Genomic DNA, 23427 nt, shown 5'->3' on the forward strand with positions numbered 1-23427 from the left:
GGGAGTCAAACTGAGCGGCGATGTAACAGCGGTAGATGTAGGACGACTACGCCACCCGTTGAATGCAGCTATGGAGCTGCCGCTGCAGGACAGTCCGCTGAGGCCGGTGGATGGATGGTGCAGCGTAGATGGTATAACCCCCAACGGGAGGGGTATGGCCTCAGGGCAGCAGATGTGGATGATGGGGGTAGCAGGAACCACTCAGAGACGGTGCGGTGTAATTCAGGGTCTTTACTGGTAACAACGATAGACCCTCCCGGAGTACTTGCTAGTGAACGGGGCCTGGTCAGTCCTTGAGCAGATGGGATCTCCCCTGGCCAGGCGGAGTTGTAGGCCTCCCAAACTGACTGTACTCTTCTGGCTACCTTGCTAGAAGCGGATATAAGTAGCCCACGTCCCTGAGTGTACCGTGTGGTGCTCACCCGTATGGCCGGTGACTCGGGGCCTTCTAATGGCTTCCGCTCCACGATGGCGGTGCTGGTCCCACGCGTGTGACCGTGCCTTCGGGTTTCTGGGCCTGAGGACCTGAAATCCCCTGCCGGTCCGCTTCTGCTGCTGGGTAAGAGTTAGTCCCCACAGCCTCGGACGCCGGGTCCGGTAAGAAAGCTTCTCAGTCAGGGCGAGCTCTGCAGCTGCCAGCCCCTGACTCGTAGTAGTATTGCTCCCACTGAGCTTCTGCTGTTTCTTGTCTCTACTCTCCTTGACTGCTCACCCTGCTTCAGCCCCGGGTTTATATAGGGGAAGTTCTTCCCCTCACAAGACTGGGCAGGAGGTGTGGCATGCACAGGATCCCTGACCAAAGGACCTCCCACCTGCTCTCAGACGTAATATCTCTATCACTGTGGCAACCAGACCCCTGGGGTGTCACATTCCCCCCTAGTGAAATTTAGTACTCCGGGACTAAACATATTTTTTTTTTTTTTGGAAAAACATAACAAGGTATAACAATAACAATACAACAAGAAAACACATAAAGATGGTTACGGCGTGTCCGCAACCGGGTGCAGTTTTTGAAGAAAGCAAGGTGTCCATTTCACCAAAACAGGGAGACGTAACCAGGTAGGGGTCTGTCCTACCCCGAGTCCTTAACAGTCTCTAGTCCATCCTGGGTTATGCTCCAACTAATTGTACAAGGATTCCCGGTAGATCCACCCAGGATTCCTAAAAATAACTGGAAACACAAAATTATACACAAGCAACAATACACAGATAAACATAAATAAAACAATTTATACACTTCAAATCCTCCAGCGTGCGGGTAACTGGCCTCTAGTGGCCCTAGTGGACCTACGGAGCTGACTGTCTGGCCCTGAACTACAGGGTGTAGGAGCTGTCAAGGGTAAACTGGGCAGCTGTCTACCGGCTTTTTGTCTCACTAGGGGTACGGCAGGCTCACTATAAGCAGAGGGTTGATCCTCCTGTTCTGCTTGTGTGGAGTCTTCTGCCTCCTGGACCGGCTGTTCTTCCAGCTCTACCTGTTGCTCCGTAGGTGCTTGGGATGCTGGTTGGAGGAAGGTGAGTACGGGTACCGCAACTGCACCATTGACTTGAGTCCAAGACCCAGGGAAGTCCCCGAGCACAGTACTAACCATATCTTCTCTTTCCTCTACGGGTCGATGGTCTTCTTGTTCCTCTTCAGGGTTCCTCAGTTGTTCGGGACACTTCTTCAGGTGGTCCCGGGATACAATGGCTGTGGTTTCCCCTCCGTCTTTACTGATGGTACAAACCTTCGGGTTCTCGTGGCTTGAGGGCAGTACGGTGTACGGGTCCTTCTCCCACTGGTCGTCCAACTTGTGGAGCCGTCTCTTCCTCTTCAAGACCTGCTCTCCGGGTACCAGGGGAACAGCGGGAGCATACTGGTTGTAAATTTTCTCTTGTCTTTCCCTAGCCTGACAGAGACTTCGCTCCACGCTCTCCTGTACTCTCCGGTACTGCTGCTGCCTCTCTGTGTCCCAGTCTGTTTCTGGTGAAGTGTCCTCGGGTGTCAGGACTCCCATTTCCAGGTCAACAGGTAACTTACCAGGTCTTGCCCTCATTAGGTAAGCCGGGGTACAGTTGGTGGAGCCTACCGGGATGTGGTTGTATAGGTCCACCAGATCGGGCAACTTCTCAGGCCACAGACTGCGTTCTTCCAGGGGCAACGTTTTTAGAAGATCCATTACCACCTGGTTCATTTTCTCACAAAGTCCATTAGTTTGCGGATGGTAGGGTGTCGTCCTTATCTTCCGGCAGCCATACAGATTGCAGAATTCCTGGAAGACCTCCGCTTCAAAGGCAGGTCCCTGGTCCGTCAGCACTTGGTCCGGGTACCCGTGTGGACGGCAAAAGTGCTGCTGGAAGGCTCTAGCTGCTGTTTGAGCCGTTAAGTCCTTGACGGGGACGACAACCAGAAACCGGGAGTAATGATCCACGATGGTTAACGCGTAGACGTAGCCACTTCTGCTTGGGGTCAGTTTTACATGATCCAAGGCTACCAGTTCCAACGGTTGCCGGGTGACGATGGACTGCAGGGGAGTCTTCTGGCTGGCACGGTCCTTCCTTCTCAGGTTGCACGGGCCACAGTCTCTGCACCACTTCTCGATGGTTCCCCTCATGCCTACCCAGTGGAACCGCTCGCGCAGCAGGAACTCCAGCTTCTTCCACCCGAAGTGTCCAGCTCCGTCGTGGTATGCCTCCATCACCATGGCTGCGTCTCTTCGTGGCACCACTACTTGCCAGAGTAATTCATGCGTCCGGGAGTTAACCATTCTGCGGCACAACTTCCCTTTGTAAAGGAACAGTCAACTCTTCTCTGCCCATAGTTGTTTGGCTTCCTCCGGAGCGTCTGGTTCAAGGCGAGCCTCCGGCCGAGTCAGCATCTCCTTCACCAGTCGGACGGCAGGGTCGCTGTCTTGCATTTCCGCCCAGTTGTAGTGGGTTAAGGGGTTCAACGTAGCAGCCTGCTTACTCCTTACCCGGTGGGAATACTGGATAGTCCCATGACGGTGGAACGCAGGGAGTTCAACTTCTTCCAGTCCCTCCGGATCTTCTCCTCCGTCCGGCAGGTTGGGCATCCTGGACAGGGCGTCCGCGTTGGTATTGGAGCGTCCTGCCCGGTATTTGATTGTGAACTCGTAGTTGGACAGACGGGCCATCCACCTCTGCTCCAGGGCACCGAGTCTTGCCGTGTCCAGGTGTGTCAACGGGTTGTTATCCGTGTACACGGTGAACCGGGAAGAAGCGAGGTAATGCTTAAAGCGCTCGGTGACTGCCCATACTACGGCCAGGAACTCTAGCTTAAATGAGCTGTAATTCTCGGGGTTCCTTTCGGTGGGTCGTAGTTTTCGGCTGGCGTAGGCGATTACTCGTTCCTTCCCCTGCTGGATCTGGGACAGTACGGCTCCTAGCCCGATGTTACTGGCGTCGGTGTAGAGGATAAAGGGCTGGCTATAATCCGGGTACGCCAGGATTTCGTCCCCCGTGAGGGCCATCTTCAGCTGGCGGAAGGACTCTTCTTCCAGCTCCTCCCATTTGAAGGGCGGCTTCTGGTTCTTGGCCTTCCGGGACTGGCCTATCAGGAGGTCCTGCATAGGTGCTGCCTTTTTGGTGAAACCGGGAATAAACCTTCGGTAGTAGCCTACCAACCCGAGGAACTGCCGCACTTCTTTTACGCTGGAGGGGCTTGGCCATTCCTTAATTGCGGTGATCTTATCAGGGTCGGGAGCCACTCCGTCAGCGCTCACCACGTGTCCCAGGTACTGCACCTTTGGTTTCAGGAGGTGACACTTGGAGGGTTTCACCTTTAGGCCGTAACTTGCCAGAGCTTCGAACACTTCCGCCAGGTGTTTCAGGTGGTCCTCATACGTCTTGGAATATACGATGACATCGTCCAGGTACAACAGGACCGTCTCGAAGTTTCTGTGGCCCAGACAACACTCCATTAGTCGTTGGAAGGTTCCCGGTGCGTTGCAGAGTCCGAACGGCATGCAGGTGAACTCGCTAAGTCCCATCGGGGTGGTGAATGCGGTCTTCTCCCGGTCCGCCTCTGCTACAGGAACCTGCCAGTACCCGCTAGTGAGATCCAAGGTAGAGAAGAAGTTAGCAGATCTTAAAGCAGCCAATGACTCCTCTATCCTTGGTAAGGGGTACGCATCCTTGTGTGTGATACGATTGATTTTCCGGTAATCTACACACATCCTCATGGTGTTGTCTTTTTTTCTGACTAAGACTAGTGGAGCTGCCCAGGGGCTACAGCTATCCCTGATCACCCCAGCCTCCTTCATGTCTCTAAGCATCCCCTTGGCATGTTGGTAGTGTGCAGGGGGTACGGGTCGATACCTCTCTTTTATGGGAGGATGGTCTCCCGTGGGGATGTGGTGTTCTACCCCCTTGACTCGCCCGAAGTCTAACGGGTGTTTACTAAACACTCTCTCGTACTCTTGAACCACCCGATAGACTCCCTGTTTCTGATGTGAGGGAGTGGAGTCAGTACCCAAATGTAGTTGCTGACACCAGTCCTCCATTGTTTTCTTAGAGCCATTACCTTCCTCCGGGTGAGATGGAGGCAAGGGTTCCACAGATTGTATAGCATTTTGGTTAATGGTATATAATTTGGCTAGCGTGGCATGCCGGGGCAGGTACACTTCCCTCTTCCCGATATTGATTATGCGAACGGGCACCCTCCCATGGCGTACATTAACCACCCCCCGTGCTGTCAAGATGGTGGGCCTACTGTCTGAGTAAACTGGTTCTACCATTGCCTGGTAATCTCTACCTCTCAGACCAATAGCTGCCCGGCACCAAATCATCATTTCACTTTTTGGGGGCATGGCAATAGGAAAAGGGTCACACATTCTTACGCTACCAATCTCACCGCCGGAGAGTTCCACCTGTTGCCGTCGCATCAGTGCCCGGATCTCTTTCTGGAGCACCCGCTGCTCGCCGGAGCTGGCGTTCTTGGCAACCTGCTGTAAAAGGAAAATCACCTCTGCAAGACAATTTTCAATTACATTAGTTCCTAGAGTTATTTTTGGGTGACTCATGTTTGTCAATATCTACAATGATCAGTCCCTGTGCTGCCAGTTCGACTCTACCGATTTTGATGGTCACCTCTTTAAATCCGATCTGTGGCACGGGCTGGCCATTGCTGGCGATGATACTCAAGTCGTCGTCAGGGTAGCGGGTAATATCCGAGTCATTCCAGTACTGCTTAAAGAGCACGTACGGGATGGTGGTGACCTGTGACCCGGTGTCCAGTAGGGCACTCATGGGAATGCCATCCAGTACCACAGGCAAGACTGGACGTCCTCCCACATATCTGTCGCGCCAGTTCGATGGGCCTGGTGATCTTTTTCCTGGGGGTTGGCCCTCTACCCCAGGTTGTGCCCGTTTAAAGAACAGTACCTTGCCATATGTCCGGGTTGATTGCAGCGGCGGCAGATGGGTCGTCCGTCTTCGCTGTATCGGTCACTGGGTCTTCCTCTGGCCGGTGGGGTCCTCCTTGGTCGACGCCACGGGATGTCCTCCGGTCCGGATGCCAGCTGGATCTTCCCTGGGGTGGAAACCTGTAAAGACTGCACAGTTCGGGTTAGCGCAGCAACGCTCTTAGCTAGCTCTTGGACCTGATGGTGTAGGTCTGGAGCCGGGTCATTGTCCAAAGCCTGCGCATCAGCTCCCACAGGCCCTGCCGACAAGGGCGCCGCCTCCTGGTGGTAAGTGATAGCAGGGCGCTTGTGGGTCACAACGCCACCCGGTGCCGGTTCTCGGAGCACCCGGATGGCTCTGTCCTTGAACTGTGCAAAGCCCAGATGGGGATCCTGTAAGGCCATCGCCCGCAACTGGGTTCGGTGGGTATTACAATACAGTCCCTCTATAAACTGTTCGGTCAACAGCCTGTCCTCGTTTCCCACTCCATCAGGGTCGGTCTGCTTAATGGCCCTCAGGGCCTCTTGTAGGTTTAGTGCATAGTCCCTTATACTCTCATGCGCTCGCTGCTTGCACCCGTAGAATCTAAGCTTAATCTCGCCTGAGGTGCGGGTATCAAAGGTGTCCTTCAGCCGGGTTAGTATCCCTGCGACAGTCTTCCTCCCAGGTGGCCAGGATTTTACTTCCCTTTTGGCTGCCCCGGTTAGTTGGGCCACCAGGATGCTCACTTTTTGCTCTTCTGTGAGGGGGTACACCTGGAAGAGGCTATCCAGCTTTTCTCTAAAGTCATGCAGGGTATGTGACTCCCCTGAGTACTGGGGTAGCCAAGCTGCTCCCGGGATATAGGGCATGGTGAAGGGCATAACTGCAGCAGCGGTAGCGCTGGCGGGGGTTGAGGCAGTGAAGCTCTCCTCCGTATCGGACATCTTCCTCCCCCCTAGTGGACCGTGGCCTACCTTGCGATGATCCTCTTCCGTAGGCCGCGGCTCCGCAGTGGATCGTCAGGGTTGAGGACCTTCCGTCGCGCTCCTGTGACGTCGGCGTCTGCTGGGCTCCTTCCAGGACCTTACGCAACGTCCGGACGTGAGGCGGGGCTTCAGTTCTCGCGCGCTTTCGGAGTCCACGCCCCTCTTCTTCCCGCGCGGCGTCCTCAAGATGGCGTCCAATGGCGGGAAAACTCCACGGATGGCGGGAAGAAGGCAGAAGATGGCGCCGGATGGCGGGAATCTTCACCACAGGTAAGTTTGAAAAGTCTCTTTTTCAGGCACGCAGTACCCGGTGGTTGCGGGCACGAAATCCTGCCGACTACGCCAAAGTTGACGCGCCCCTGGGCCTGTGTCGCGCTGCGTTGCGCACGCGGGAGCTTACCCGGAGCCGGATCTCTTGAGGGTTGTAGTCTCGTGGCGGTGACCCGGTCCGTGCCCAGGGAGTCAAACTGAGCGGCGATGTAACAGCGGTAGATGTAGGACGACTACGCCACCCGTTGAATGCAGCTATGGAGCTGCCGCTGCAGGACAGTCCGCTGAGGCCGGTGGATGGATGGTGCAGCGTAGATGGTATAACCCCCAATGGGAGGGGTATGGCCTCAGGGCAGCAGATGTGGATGATGGGGGTAGCAGGAACCACTCAGAGACGGTGCGGTGTAATTCAGGGTCTTTACTGGTAACAACGATAGACCCTCCCGGAGTACTTGCTAGTGAACGGGGCCTGGTCAGTCCTTGGGCAGATGGGATCTCCCCTGGCCAGGCGGAGTTGTAGGCCTCCCAAACTGACTGTACTCTTCTGGCTACCTTGCTAGAAGCGGATATAAGTAGCCCACGTCCCTGAGTGTACCGTGTGGTGCTCACCCGTATGGCCGGTGACTCGGGGCCTTCTAATGGCTTCCGCTCCACGATGGCGGTGCTGGTCCCACGCGTGTGACCGTGCCTTCGGGTTTCTGGGCCTGAGGACCTGAAATCCCCTGCCGGTCGGCTTCTGCTGCTGGGTAAGAGTTAGTCCCCACAGCCTCGGACGCCGGGTCCGGTAAGAAAGCTTCTCAGTCAGGGCGAGCTCTGCAGCTGCCAGCCCCTGACTCGTAGTAGTATTGCTCCCACTGAGCTTCTGCTGTTTCTTATCTCTACTCTCCTTGACTGCTCACCCTGCTTCAGCCCCGGGTTTATATAGGGGAAGTTCTTCCCCTCCCAAGACTGGGCAGGAGGTGTGGCATGCACAGGATCCCTGACCAAAGGACCTCCCACCTGCTCTCAGACGTAATATCTCTATCACTGTGGCAACCAGACCCCTGGGGTGTCACAGTAGCTTCACACCACTCCATCCAACACTCAGCATTGTACGTGGTGATGTAAGGCTGCATGCAGCTGCTCGGCCATGTAAGCCCCCGGCTGGGGCGCAATGTTTGTACTGATGTTAATACAAAAGGAAGTCTGGACTCTGCAGTTATGGGGTCACCAGAGCATTGGTGACTTTTCTGCCCTTCGTTCCCAAGCTCTTGATGACCCCGCACTGTAACTTTACGTGGTCATCACTCTGTGGTTGAGTTTCTGCGGTTCCCAAAAGCTTACACTTTTCAATCATACCAACATTCGTGAAATTACCCAACATTTCTTCTTACCGCAAACATTATGCAGTAATCTGAAGTAGGAAAAAACTAATTCATCCACTTCAATATAAGAGTTTGCATTGAACTCTTCTCGGATCATCCTGAGAGCTGAAGTTGACTGTATGCTAGGAGGGTTTTGGAAGGCTGCGATCTATCCCACAGTAGACGTACAGTACATGACCTGTTTTATAGATGGTTAGTTGTTTTCTTTTGTGAGAACAATTGTCACCAGGAAATCAAAAGAGAAACGTTGCTTGAAGTGAGTCACATAGTAAAGAACCGACACCTAGAATCTTATTCTTTCCTAAGTACTCGATGCTGAAGCCGAGATGATTTGTGCCGTGGGCATACAATGGCTTGCATGGTGCTTGCTCTTTATTTACCACGGATCCCCCTGGTCTGAGTGGGCGCAGAAAGATGCATCTGTAGGAAAGTAAATGTGTTTATTTAGTTTCTTGGTTTTTTTCTTCTCAGGTGGGTGCTTTGCTGAAATACGTTATTAAGATCTCTAAAGCTGACAAATAAAAACTCAGAAATGGAGTCCCTGCTGGGGCTGACTCACAACGGAGAAGTTGCTACAGAAGATTGCTGTTCATATTGTGGACAATGTGACATGTGCTTTTCATGCCACTGATGAGCTTGATGTCAGAAGTAATTATTTTTCATGCAAAGAATATGTATAAATGCAGGAGATCTTAAAGGGTTTTTTTTCCAAAAGAGTTTGAAATTGATGGTCTATCCGTCAGATCAGAGGAGGTCTTCTATCCCACCAATCAAATCATTGAAGGGTCTGCAGAGCTCCTATAACCATCACGTCCACTTAAAAAATATGGAGCGAAGAATACCAAGATCGGTAGAGAAGGACGAAGTGCAACATACAGACCCACTGCAGTTGTGCCTCAATAGCAGAAAACTTCAACGGCTGATTAAGATCGACAAAACGGATTTCTTCAAAAAAGGTCTCATTTTAATCAGCTTCAAAGCCCCATTCCAGCCATGTCTTTAGTTAAGAGTCCAATATCCTACTGACAGATTCTTGTTAATGGTTTACCAGGCACCACATCATACATTTTATAGTGCCTGTTCAAGGTAAGGCATTGCACCTCAATTCAGCTCAGTCAGGCCATGCTGTAAGCTCTAGTATTCCAACATGTTTTCAGGGCGTGCTCTAAGATCTAGTCTCCAACATGTTTTCAGGGCGTTCTCTAAGATCTAGTCTCCAACATGTTTTCAGGGTGTGCTCTAAGATCTAGTCTCCAACTTGTTTTCAGGGCGTGCTCTAAGATCTAGTCTCCAACATGTTTTCAGGGTGTGCTCTAAGATCTAGTCTCCAACATGTTTTCAGGGTGTGCTCTAAGATCTAGTCTCCAACATGTTTTCAGGGTGTGCTCTAAGATCTAGTCAGCAACATGTTATCAGTGCATGTTCTAAGATCTTGTCTCCTAACATGTAATATAGGTTCCAGAATATCATCCCTGGTTTTTGATCGCTGGGCTTGTGCCCTATATCATAGCAGAAAAATCACTTAGACATTCAAAAAACGGAGAACACTGAGTTAGAGCTACTGTTAAAATAAATAATTTTTATTTGTCTCCTAACATGTTCTCAGTCCATGATCTAAGATCTAGTCTCCCAACATCTTATCAGGCCATGCTGTAAGGTCATAGTCTACCAACAGCTTATCAGGCCATGCTGTAAGGTTATAGTCTCCCAACATGTTGTCAGGGCATGCTCTAAGATCTAGTCTCCAACATGTTGTCAGGCCATGCTATTAGTTCTAGTTGCCAACATCTTGTCAGGCCATGCTCTAAGATGAAGTCTTACAACATCTTGTCAGGCCATGCTGTAAGGTCATAGTCTCCAAAAATGTTGTCGATGCATGCTATAAGTTTTAGTCTCCCAACATGTTGTCAGGCCATGCTGTAAGATCTAGTCTCCAACATGTTGTTAGGTCATGCTGTAAGATCTAGTCTCCAACATGTTGTTAGGTCATGCTGTAAGATCTAGTTTCCAACATGTTGTTAGACCATGCTGTAAAATATAGTCTCCAACATCTTGTCAGGCCATGATGTAAGGTCATAGTCTCCAAAAATGTTGTCAGGGCATGCTATAAGTTTTAGTCTCCCAACATCTTATCAGATCATGCTTTAAGATCTAGTCTCCAACATGTTGTTAGACCATGCTGTAAGATATAGTCTTCAACATGTTGTCAGGCCATGCTGTAAGATCTAGTCTCTAACCTATTGTTAGGGTATGCTTTAACGTCATAATCTCCTAACATGTTGTCAGGCCATGCTGTAAGTTCTAGTCTCCCAACAAATGGAGAAACACAGGTTGGATACTAATGTTTGGTATGTGAGCCTCTCTAATGATATATCAAGTTTTATATTATTGGTCAGTCATACCCCTAGGATAAATTAGTTTTTCCCACCCACCTGCATGTTACATAGAGGTTGGATCTAGAAAAAGATAAAATTACCATGAAATGACATGAACCAATTTGCCATAAATCTTGCCTGTAGAGTGTAAGCGCCTATGGTCAATAGGGCCCTCTCTATCTTTCTCTCTGTTCCCTGTAGAGTGTAAGCTCTTGTGGCCAGTGGGGTCCTTTCTCCTGTAGAGTGTAAGTTCTTTTGGCCAGCAAGGTCCTCTCTCTTGCAGAGTGCAAGGTCTTATGGCCTTCAGTGTCCTCTCTCGTGTAGAGTGTAAGTTTTTATGGTCAGTGGGGTCCCCTCTCTCTCTCCTATAGAGTATAAGTTCTTTTGATCAGTGGGGTCCTCTCTCTATCCTGTAAGGTGTAAGTTCTCATGGTCAGTGAAGGCCTTGTTCTCCTACAGAGTGTTAGTTCTCATTGTCAGCGAGGTCCTCATTCTCCTGTAGAGTGTAAGTTATGGTCAGCAGGGTCCTCCCTCTCTCCTCTCCCCCATATGTATTTTCCGAGCAATTACAAGTTTTCAATATTGAGATTCAAGCAAATTTATCCACTGCAAATCTGATTTTTTTGGGAAAATTTGGTGAATTTGAATTGCATAAGATCCACTCATTTCTAGTTTCAAGTATATACAGTACACTGTACAATACACTAATTGGCTGTATTTCTACTCATTTATTTGGTTTGAGGATGACCAAAAAACAAGATGTTTTTAAGTCTTCTCTTCCAACATGTTCTTCCATACTAATTTGACTTTGCTACTTCATTTGCCCTAGGATTTGTTTCAAGCAAATGCCGTATACAAAATCTGATTATTAGCTTTACTTCATGTGACCAATATATACTGTAGCTATGTAACGTCTTTAGCCAAACATACATGTTGAGATCTATCTGACCTGATGTAGGAGATGTTTCTTCTCAAGAACACCACTGGAACATATCCAGATTACATAATCACAAGGAGACTTTCTAACATTTTGCACACTACCTGTAGACTTCTGAGCACCTTAAGTCACCACAAACATGGTGTGACCCTCAACGAAAAAAATCACGTTGGGTTCAAATAAAACATTGCGTATGGCCCCCTTAAATTTCAAGACTTCTTCCTCTTGTTTAAGTAAATTCGATAAAGAAGCCAAAAGTGGTTTCTTGCTTAGTTTAACAACACATATTAAAACCCAATTTGATTTATGTGTTATCCAGTCATCTGACAAAGCCAATAAATTTTACAGAGAAATAAGTAGAAAGTAGTTTTTCACACTGTCTTTAAGTTCACCTATAATCACAGTCCTGCAGACTATAACAGAGAGCGTTCAATAGGTTCCTTGAACGATCCACCACAGGTTGGGGCGGATGAAAGGTAGAAATGAAACCGCAGCGGAGTATTAACTTTATCAATCACTTGGAAACCAGCAGGAGATGTCACTGTGGAAGTGAAAAGCATACAAGCTTAGTGGCGACTGGCAGATTTCACCCTGTCGCAGTCTGTTGTGTTAATATGATAGAGAACTTGCAAAGCTAAAAAGTGTGTACAAATCTCTCCGTACACAGTGCATGCATATTCCGATGGGAACGCGCTGTCCGAAGAAGTTATCTCCATTTTTCTTATGACTGTTAACAGAAAACTGTGATCTGATGGAAAATTCTAGTTGAAAACACTGACCAAAAATACCCTGGAGTACAAAAGATAAAAAAAAATGCTAGGTTAAAGGCGACACCATTGTTGGTCAACCAGAAGACAAGGTCCCATCTTGGATGTATCGGTGGAGTTCTGTTCTTTCTGCTCCGTTGGCAACTTTGAATTTTCTCCAGGGGACCAGTCAAATAAAAAGTCACCAGTCCTCAGGAAGGGTCCGATCCACTGTTGGTCCCAAGTTTTCTGCATTCTCCGAAAGAAACCAAAAAAGTCTTGGTGATTGGAGGAACATTTTTGCACTCTTTCAAGTTGTTAAGTTTTGCGGCAGTTGAGCTTGATCATCATGATGGATACGGCATTATTCCCATCTGGTACTTTTATATACCCAGCCATGCACATGAAATAACAGCCAGGTGAATGGGCAGAGGTTATTCATGCTTTCACCTTTGATACATTTCGTTCTGCTGACAGATGCCATATCGATTGTTTTCCTATATGTATAAAGCTAAAACCAAATTTAACTCCACAGGAAATGTTGAGACAGAGGTGCAGTTTTTGTAACTTCCGAGTGAAACTACATGGGCGTGAATTTAAACGATAAACATGAAGAGGACTGGGCTCTCTTCTTTTTGGGTTGTGGTGGGAGAAGGTAGCCATATTCTAGAAGGAACAGTGTAGTAGTACAGCATGTGGGCCAGTCCTCATCTAAAGTTGGACCTCCATTTTATCCTCTTGTTGGGTTTATTTTTGTTCTCTTAACTTTTTATGTATATGTTTGATAGAAAAAAAAAATAGAGAGTTTTTTTTATTATTATTGCAGACAGATTTATGGCTATATGGCTTTTCCCTCCTTAGAAACCAATGGCTGCTAGTGAAAATATACATTACTACAGTAAATGGGTTTGGCCACTTGGTGTAAACATGATGATGGGTAAATTACTGTTACCGATGTGCGAAAAGATTGAATTATCCTTGGATGTTGTCCAGTTCCGTCCTCCGTGGCAGCCGGACTAATGCAGAGTTTGCATCTGTGCCGGCAATCATCTGGCTGGCATCATGGGCGCCTTTCGCACTTATTAGGATCCAGCAAAGTCATGATGTTGTATGAGGCCAAGTCACTAGGACTCATGATGTCTTGGGTAGGTGAGTGGCAGATATGCCGAGCATGTAGTGAACAGTTTGTCTAGTTTGTCTTCTTTGCCTACTTTGGACACAACATACAAAGAGAGCAATCACTGGAGAAGGACATCATGGTCGGAAGAAAAGAAGAAACAAGGCTAAGAGGAAGACGAGCAACCCGATGGCTTGATACTATCAAGATAACTGCGGAGAAGACCCTGGTGGACCTATCTAGGCTTGCACAAGTTCTTCATGGCAAACAAACCAGGGCACTGTTCACTGTTCAATGTTACTGTCCTGGCATCCTGGGCACCTCTTCTGCTTGCTCGGCCATGCTGCTTACTAGGCTTTAGTAATCTGCAAAGGTGTCCAGAATGCCAGACAGAGGATTGCCGATGCAAAAGTGAACAGTGCCCTAGTCCAGGGGGTATTGAGCACCAAACCGGATGCTAGACCAGAAAAGTTTGAATCTTTTTACTTATCTCGAAATAACTGATTATATATGAAGAATGCTCCTGGAAATCCTGATTGGGGCTAAGGTGTTAATAACAAAATATATTTTTTTATGTATTTTTACTATATTACCTAAGTAGAGTTTTCATCCCTGATATCTAGAGCAGAGTTCTTTAGGCGTAGCTCATTTGTTGGTGAGGCGTGAGTCCAGGTATTGTACCAGAAGATAAATTATTATCATTATTTAATGTCCTTCAGCTCGATCTTGAGCCATGGCGACTTGATGGATGAACGCTCTATAGGAAAATGAAGAAAGATCTTGTGCAAGCGTAGATAGGTCCACCACGGTCTTCTCTGCAGTTATCTTGTTAGTATCAAGCCGTCGAATTGCTGGTCTTCCTCTTCGCCTTGTACCTTCTATTCTTCGACCATGATGTCCTTCTCCAGTGATTGCTCTCTTCGTATGATGTGTCCAAAGTAGGCAAGTCGTAGCTTGGTGATCCTTGCTTCAAGTGAGAAATAGAGGGACCGAGTACCAATGAAGATGACCTCTCCATGATAACTGGAGCAGGCTTTGAGGATATGAGCAGATACGGCAGAAGTGTGGAGAAGAAGAGGAGGCAGCGAAGTGGGGGAAGTTCGCAAGATTCTTTCTAGGGCTTCTTCTCTTTGTTGAGCCCAGTCTTTCACTGTAAACTCCACAATCTGAAACAATTCACGCCTAAATGTTTTATTTTTCTTTATTAAAAACCGACATTATATAAATATTGTTTTAGCGTTCTGCAGGCTCCTTCTAACCACTGACCAGCTTCCTAACAACACAAGTGAATACAATCTTATGATCTGCGGTTTATTTTTTGCCGCTAATATTATACAGGGAATGAATGGAGATGCTCATCATATTGTTTACTGAGAAAAGACTGGAGATTACTGAGGGCAAAGCTCAAAATAATTTGACCCCGAAGGGCACAAATACGGATAATTGATATCATTAAAAACTGCTCAGGAGTAAATGCTGTAAAGTGAGACTCGCAAATCACTATAGCTGTTATCTAGTAATGACTGTAGGCAGAGAAATACATAGAAACATGGCTATAAAATTGTGGCGCCCCTGAGGGTTCAGTCGCCACAGAGGTACTGCACCTCACCCAGAGGTGTGGTGTCTCTCTTCTCTCAGGTAAGCTGGGAGTGCTGCCCAGAACCCCAAACACCTGCATCCAACACTACACTGCTCCAGGCCGGCAGGAGGGGCAACATGCAGAGCGCAGCTGCTGAGCCCTGACCCTGGCTGGGTCAGGCTGGCTGGAGTGGGGGGAACCCAAAGGTAGGGGGAACCAGTAGTGGGTGTGGGTGGAGGAAGTAGTTAGAGGGAGCACTTTGGTAGGAGTATAAGATAGGGAAGCCATCTTAAGATAGGGGGGATAGTTGGAGAGCAGTTGAGAAGAACAGCTCGGAACAGTTCAAAAGAATAGTCCGGGAGCAGAGTCTCATTATGAGATCTGCTCCACAAGGAGGGCCGAGTCTGGAGGCCCAGGAGGGGAGCAGGGAGTAGGCTCCGTTCTAAGAAAGGATCCTAGGGGGTACGGCGCGTGCAGGATGGCACCCGTACGCCCCGCATCTGTCAGAAGACAGAGGGATCGTAGCCGCATTCTAGTCCCTTGAGGGTCAAGCAAGTCTGTGTAACTCCGACGGACAGGAGGGACTTCAGAGCACCCGAGCAGGATTCAGAGTGGGCAGCGCAGAGCAGGAGGGAGAAAGACCAGTGTGAAGACGGTCAAAATAGGAACACGAGAAAGTGGGGTTCTGCCAGGTATTCCCAAGCAGCCTGAGGAAGGATTGAACCCCTGCCCGGTGAACGCAGCGCGACGTGGGAGGCTCGCACCTGTACAGTGCACCTGTGAAGTGTCTAAAGAACTGTGAGTAAAATCTCGGATGACTGCACTGTACTGCCTCCGTCCATTCTTTCATCGGCGCCATTGTTCCCCCTGCACTACAACGCCCAGCGCAACCCACGCTCTCTCACTTCACTGCCCTGAGGCCTGCTCCACCTGTGGGGAGCCGTTCCATCACAAGCTGCCCTAACATCTGCCTCAGAGGACTGTTGCAGCACTGGTGATCCTCACCAGACACCACAGGTGGCGTCACGAAATTCTAAAAATAACCCCCCTTTTGAACTGACCACCCTGGGTCACGGACCGGGCCAGGCACCGTGATATTTCCCACCAACCGGCATCCAGGGGCCCGGCTGCCGAGTACCCCACGGCCCTGGGGCCACGTCGAAATAATATGCAATAACTGATATTAAACAACTCACATGTGGAGGAATTGCTGTGGATCAGATTCTGCGCAAATAAGTCAAAATTTATAAAGTAATTCACATTGCAAAATTCTGATTGATCCCGATCACTCTGTCTTCACAGCAGGCTGTAAAATGACATGCTTTTACTTTACCAGCCTGGAGTGTTTCTTATGCTGACATCTAGTGGTCAGTATCAGTAGCACATGACACATCAATAGTGTCAGTTTTTCCTTCTACCACTATATTTCCATAGACCTCATATTAATGTGGCAATTGTAGAAGTTACAGTTTGCAGCTGCTGGAATGTAGACGCCATTGCTGGACAACAAGTGAGCAATGTTATTACCATTATTTATTAAGAGCCAACATATTAACCATCAGTCAGGAAAATGAGATATAAAGAGAAAGGCATATTTAGAATGAGCACATGAAGACACAAAGACAAGAGAAGCCATTCTGATACCATGTGGCCGTTTATAATCCCCAGGACATTATAGTCATCACAAAGTGTTCACCGTAAAGAGCTTCAAGTTCAAGAAAGTCAGCGGCGATGCTTGGCCTTGTGTGTATGAAGAAACAGGATAATATACATCTACCTGAGTGACAAGAGATTCTTCCTAAAGCTACATTGTAGGCTATGCTCACACAGTTTTTTGAGTTTTTGGAGCCGATCTGCTCCAAAAATTGCATAAGAAATGTGTCCTATTAATTTCAATGTTAATAATCTTTGCTGTTCATACGTAGAGTTTATGGAGCTTTTTTTTTTCCTTAAACTTTTTCCTTCCAGATTCAGAAATATCCCCTGGGTGCACTTTCTTTAAAAAAATAAAGTGTTTTACTTCAAGTCCCCGCTGCTGCTCCTGGTGTCTGCTATTGTCTGCTATTGTCTGAGCTGCAGCCAATCAGTGAGCTCTGCAGCAGTAGGTGTTTCGTGCCGTCAGCTTGGGCAGAGCAACTAAGATCTGTCATTGGCTGCAGCGCTGTTTGTGTGACATCAGCACTGCAGACCATAACAGACACCTGGATCAGCAGTGCAGACTCATTGCCGGACCTGTGGAGGGTGAGTAAAGAGAGCTTGTTTTTTTTGTTAAGCAAGCTCACTTATTGGCTGCAGTGCTGTTGGCGCAACATCAGCACTGCAGACCATACCAGACACATGGATCAGCGATGCAGACTTATTACCGGACCTGTGTAGGGTGAGTAATGCACAGCTTGTTTTTTTTTTGTTTGTTAAGCAAGCGGTTATTGGCTGCAGCTCTGTTGGTGTAACATCAGCACTGCAGACCATAACAGACACCTGGATCAGCGATGCATACTTATTACCAGACCTGTGGAGGGTGAGTAAAGAACAACTATTTTTGTTTGTTAAACAAGCTCAATTATTGGCTGCAGCACTGTTGGCGCGAAATCAGCACTGCAGACCATACCAGACACCTGGATCAGAGGTGCAGACTCATTGCCGGACCTGTGGAGGGCGAGTAAAGAACATCTTTCTTTTTTTTGTTAAACAAGCTCATTTATTGGCTGCAGCGCTGTTGGTGTGACATCAGCATTGCAGACCATACCAGACACCTGGATCAGCAGTGCATACTCATTGTTGGACCTGTTGAGGGTGAGTAAAGTACTTCTTTGTTTTTTTTTTTACACAAACTGCAGCCAGAGGACAGCAATTTTCCGAGACGTGTGCAGTGTTTTTTTTTTTTTGCTGTGTTTGTCTATAATTGATTACTATATTTTGGGAAATTTTCTTTTTACCAATCCTTCAACATGTCAACCCAGCTTTAAACCATGAGTGATATCTACTCTACTCCGGTAATGGATGTTGTAGGGGAACATAAAGGACCGAGGGGCATAGAGTTTGGTAAACAAGATGCCTTTTCTTCCCATGGGCGAGCACACAAAGCAACATCCGTCCATTTCCACTTGAGAAATAACTTGTTCTGCATTCTAAATGCTGGCAGTTAATTACATATATTTCAGATTCCGCAGCCGCCCCCAGGCAGCTCACCTAATGAAGCGGGACAGGACGGACGTGTTTTGAAGCCTCCTTTGAAGAAAATGTGACATTTAACATTGTAGGTAAACTAAATATTAAACACGAAAATAAATTGATTTCCTTTAATCTATTATAAATCAGGGTCACAGCCTGTGTCAGGCTTTCTGCAGTTTGTGGAACAAAGGAATAATTTATGAGATAGGAAAAGACTGGGGGTCACAGCACAGATATTCTAATGGGTAATTTGGTCATCAGACCTTATCCTGATAGGAACATGGCTAGAAACTAAAATCTCATTCTTCTTAAAGTCATCACTGAAGATTCAGAAATGTTCCTAACAGGGTAGTAATAATAATAACCATTAGCTGCCTAAAATCATCAAGGTCTTGACCCAAGATCACCTGTATTTACTTTGCACCATGAGCGAACAGAAGATGAGGTGTCCATCACTAGACATCGATGGTTCTTCAAAGTCAAGGGGTGTCCATACTTCGGCCCATGGCTCTGGCTTATCGCTGGATACTCATTAGTCCAGGATGCCTCAATGGAATATAAGACAGGATTTTTCATTTCAACAACTTTTTGTGAGGAAAAGGCAGAAAGTGTCACTTCCTCTGCTCCATTCCAGTCATGAAAGGTCATGTCAATTATTAGGACCAGAATTATTGTTTCTGATCCAATGACCAATCATACCATTAACAACCCCAAATGTAATATGTCATAGGTCCTATCCCAATCACCAAAACATCTCAGATCATTCGAGGCATGGACACCACAAGACTTCTGAAGGTGTTATTTGGCATCTAGCAGGTCAAACCTTCATGGATCAAACTGTTTTTCCCAGCAGATCCCAGAGATATTCTATGGGTTTTGTGAGCTAGGTACTTTGGAGACCAAGCCAATACTTTGTGGTATGTGTCAAAGTAACATCCACATAACGAGAGAATCCAAGTGTTATGTCTGTGTCTAAATCATCTCCTATGACCTCCGCCATGCTTGCACTGCTGACGGTATTGGGGAATGCAGGTGTCGTCCTGTTTTACATTAGCGTGGCCGGAACTTGTGGTCTGTTGTCTTGTCTAACCCCTGTATCCTGAATCCTGGTGTTTGCTAACCATGGCTCAGCTTTCTGATTGCCCAACTGTCTCATGATTCAGTCCCTGACTTTGACCTCCTTGTAATGACCTGGCTTGATAATCCTTCAGTCTGCCATAGTGCACCACCAGCCAGCAGCCACTCCGTGAATATAACCCAGGGAGCCCTGTGTAAGTCTAGATTCCTGTACAGGGGAAAAAGAGTGAAAGCCAGGGTTCACCTGGAACCTGCTAAATGGAAAGGCTAGTCCAAAGCCTGAGTGTGGAAGCCCTATTAAGAGGTGTCAAGCTTCAACCTACAGTGTGCTATTACACCAAGTTTTCCCAGCAAAACATTGCCCAGAGTATCACACGGTCTCTGTTTGCCTTACTTTAACTCCATTGTGCATCCTGTTCCCATTTCTTACCTAGAAAGCAACGCACATTCACCTGGCCATCCACATGATGTAAAAAAAAAAAACAATTTTTATTAGCCTAGTCCACCAAATTCCAATACTCCATGGTCCAGTTCCTCATGTGCCCACCATAAGTGCTTTCAGCGATGGATATTAGCAACCATGCGCATGCTGACCCGTTTGCACCTACACAGACCCATATAAGTTGCTTTCCTTCTTTGGAACTCTTTTGGTAGGTACTAACCAGTACATACCGGGAACATCCCACAAGACCAATTTATCTAGACTTGGCCCTTGTCAAAGTCACTTGGATCCTTACATTTGTACGTTTTTCCAGCTTCCAATACATCAACTTCAAGAACAGTCTTTTCACTTGCTGCCTAATATATCTCACCCCTTGACAGATGCCATTGTTAGAAAATAATCAATGTCATTCACTTATTCTGTAAGTTGGTTTATTGGCACGGATGATTGGTGATACAGCACTTTTTTTTACTAATGTTCTGTACATATGATAGGTTAGTAAGAAGCAAGAGATAGAAAATATGATTGGAGCATCAGTATCCATCTGCATAGGGTTTTATTTGTAGCCATTAAGGCACTTAAAGAGTATTTTTCAGTAGAATCAACCCTCCTAAGCCGTCTATATGGGCATGTAGGTCATTGTAAGCTGAATCAAATGATACCTTGATGTCTGCAATCCGATTAATGGTTTTTGAGAAATCCATGTTTTTCTTATATACAAATGAGCATCTCAATCTGGCACAGAGATCTTTTCAGCTCATTTGCATACAAGAAAAACACGTGGATTTCTTGGGAACCATTCATCGGATTGCAGATATAAAGGTATCATTTTATTCAATTTTCTGTGACCTACATGCCCATGTAGACAGCTTGAAAAGGTTGATCCTACTGACTGACACCCTTTAAGATTGCATAAGAGCTGCATACACAAAATGGTAGAATATTCTCCCTCCAAACCTATTGACAAAATGAATTCATTTTGTATTTTAGATGTCTTAGAACAATATGAAAGGAACACACAATATTATTGATAAGAGATTAAGAAGTTTCAAACACTTCTTACCGAGGATTAGATTGCGCCAGAGGATTCATTTCAGCTTGATAGTGAGATCCCTGATTGACAGGCTGTAAAAAGCAGAGAAAAATGAGAAATGAATTTGACTAAAATGTTTGGAAGATGTCTAAACAGTATGAGAAGTAAAAGTCATTTCCAACAAATAGATGAAGGGATCCGTAGTTTTTTGCAGTACTGGAATATGAAAATGTATTCACAGTCTACTGTAATTACTTGAAATCCTGAGAGACATCGTGTAAAAGAACATTTCTGCCGTATGCGAGACTCAAACCTCTGTGTGCACCAAATCAGCATTTAAAACTATTCCTTAGACTTAACGCTGGCAAATTCTGACATTTACTGAAGTGTCATGTCTTCTAAAGACTTCAGTCTTCTACTGATATCAACTAAAACAGTTAAATTGATATGGAAGAATACTGTCAGGATACTTAAACATGACGTCATGAAATATGTCCCGTAATTTACTGATTTATTCCGAAGGATATGATGCTTGTTGCTGGTTATAATTGTGAAATTTTGTAGTTTGTCATTTGGTCACTAGAGGGCAGCAATATTCCTATGCTCAGGCCACCTGTCGCTACAGCCAGTTTAGCAACGGCAATAATGAATTTTGAGAGAACAGAAAGAAGGGGTTCAATTGGCAATTTTTTTATATTTTTTTTTATGGGCATAGGCATTATGCCATCTGAAACGTATAGGACGCTTGTAACCAAATATGATCCTGATGTTTCTTTTCCTTTTCTAGTTTTATTTAGGAATTTACGATGATGAGACTTGACTATGCCATTCCTCTTCAAAAAGACACTGTGACATAGATAATATTGGGAATTTATTAAGACAAGTGCTATATCCATTCTTAATCTGGAGTAAGACCTCTGGTCGTTTTTTTTTATTTTTGTCAATGCGTTTCGAAAGTATTACACACCTTCATCAGGACAAAAAAAGGATTTACTTCGAAATACTTTGAAACGCTTTGAAAAAATAAAGAAGCGTAAACCCAATTGTGTGGACCTGGATTTACCATTTTGATTACAAGCAGTGCGGATTTTCCATAATTTTCCATTTCTGTGATTTCTTCAGTCTGAAGACCCGTTGGACCTGCAGCAGCTATGTTTCTATGCCATAACAATTAGATGTGAACACAACCAGACCAGGTTAGCATAACATTTTTTAATATTTCATTGTCTACCGGATAAGACCCTATTGCACTGTTTTCTGATCCCTAGTTTTCAGTTTCTGATATAAAGTATAGTAAATTGGTCGGGCTGCAGATAATCCTCTCCTGGAGAGAGTGTTGGAAAATTTGAAAAAGTGGCAAATGAGGTGTGCTCCAAAATTGTGGTACTCAGTTATTAAAGCTAATACATTATCTACTACTGATAGGATAAATGATAATTTATTGATCCCTGGGGGTCCCACCATTTGGACTCCCAGTGATCAATAAGTTATCCCTTATTCTATCAAATTTATTAACTTGGTACAAACTTTTTAACAACTTTTTCCCTCCTTATCTTAAATTGTAAAGAACTCACGGACTAAACAGAAATGAGCGGACATAAAAGGACATTTGTCATGGTCCTCTTACCTTCCATCAGACATGCTGCACAGCCAACAAGTAGCCACAAGGCAGACTCCAGAAATATGAATCAATCGTGCCTGTCAGTATCACGCTCAGTATTTGCCCCCTCACGTGTGTTTGGACGAATTAAGCTTTCAATGGCTGCCTGAGTTTCTCTGTATGAGCACTTACCCCTCTTCCTTCCACTATAAAAAGTGGGCACTAAACTAATACAGTCAGACCTTTTTGCTCTAATGATTATGAAACTTTTGATCTAGTCATTAGTTTGGGCAGCAGGGTGCATTTTTCTATTCACTTCCAGAGAGTTTCAACTTTAACCCATGAATAAAATTAACAACCATTGTAGGCTTGTAAATTGAGTTTTCTATGTCTGCTTATAAGTGTTTGCTAGCAGAACTAGAAAAAGCTAGAAGCCAGTGGCATACATAGGGAAGAGGCCAACTAAAGTCAAATGCATACATAAAGAAGAGGCCAACTAAAGCCAGGTGCATACATAAAGAAGAGGCCAACTAAAGACAGGGGAATACATAGAGAAGAGGCCAACTAAAGCCAAATGCATACATAAAGAAGAGGCCAACTAAAACCAGGGGCATACATAAAGAAGAAGCCAACTAAAACCAGGGGCATACACAGAGAAGAGGCCAACAAAAACCAGGGGCATACATAGAGAAGAGGCCAACTAAAGCCAGGTGCCAACAAAAAACCGTGGGCATACATAGAGAAAAAGCCAACTAAAGCCAAATGCATACACAGAGAAGAGGCCAACTAAAGCCAGGTGCCAACAAAAACTGGGGACATACATAGAGAAAAAGCCAACTAAAGCCAAATGCATACACAGAGAAAAGGCCAACTAAAGACAGGTGCATACATAAAGAAGAGGACAATTAAATTCAGGTGCGTACATAAAGAAGAGGACAACTAAATTCAGGTGCATACATAAAGAAGAGGACAACTAAAGCCAGGTCCTTTCATAGAGAAGAGGCCAACTAAAACCCAAGGCATACATAGAGAAGAGGCCAACTAAAGCCAGGGGTATCCATAGAGAAGAGGTTAACCAAAGCCATGTGCACACATAGAGAAGAGGCCAACTAAATGTCATGGTCATTCTTGCCAGTGGACCATACCACCAAGTATAATATCCCGGGATAAGAGGATAATTCTAATACCCCTTTCCCTTACCTCATAGTACAGCAAACTTACCAACAATTTGAAACATTTAAAGGGAATCTGCCAACAGGTTTTTGTTGTGTAATCTGAGAATGTACAGACAGAGACCCTGATTCCAGCAATTAGTGTGAGAATCTAAAACATAACTTGCCACCCA

At 46.3% G+C, this 23427-nt stretch overlaps 1 protein-coding gene across 1 annotated transcript in view; it reads right to left on the minus strand.

The window, feature by feature from the left end:
- CFAP20DC (CFAP20 domain containing) overlaps window positions 1–23427 on the minus strand; it is a 692474-nt gene that overhangs the window by 48499 nt on the left and 620548 nt on the right. Inside the window, exon 16 of the mRNA XM_073644645.1 lies at window positions 20513–20574. Coding sequence (XP_073500746.1) covers window positions 20513–20574 — 62 coding nt within the window. The remainder of the gene's footprint in view (window positions 1–20512; window positions 20575–23427) is intronic.

Source organism: Phyllobates terribilis, unplaced genomic scaffold (genome assembly GCF_046119375.1).
Source record: "Phyllobates terribilis strain yellow unplaced genomic scaffold, ASM4611937v1 Scaffold_8__6_contigs__length_399053987, whole genome shotgun sequence".
NCBI lineage: Eukaryota > Metazoa > Chordata > Amphibia > Anura > Dendrobatidae > Phyllobates > Phyllobates terribilis.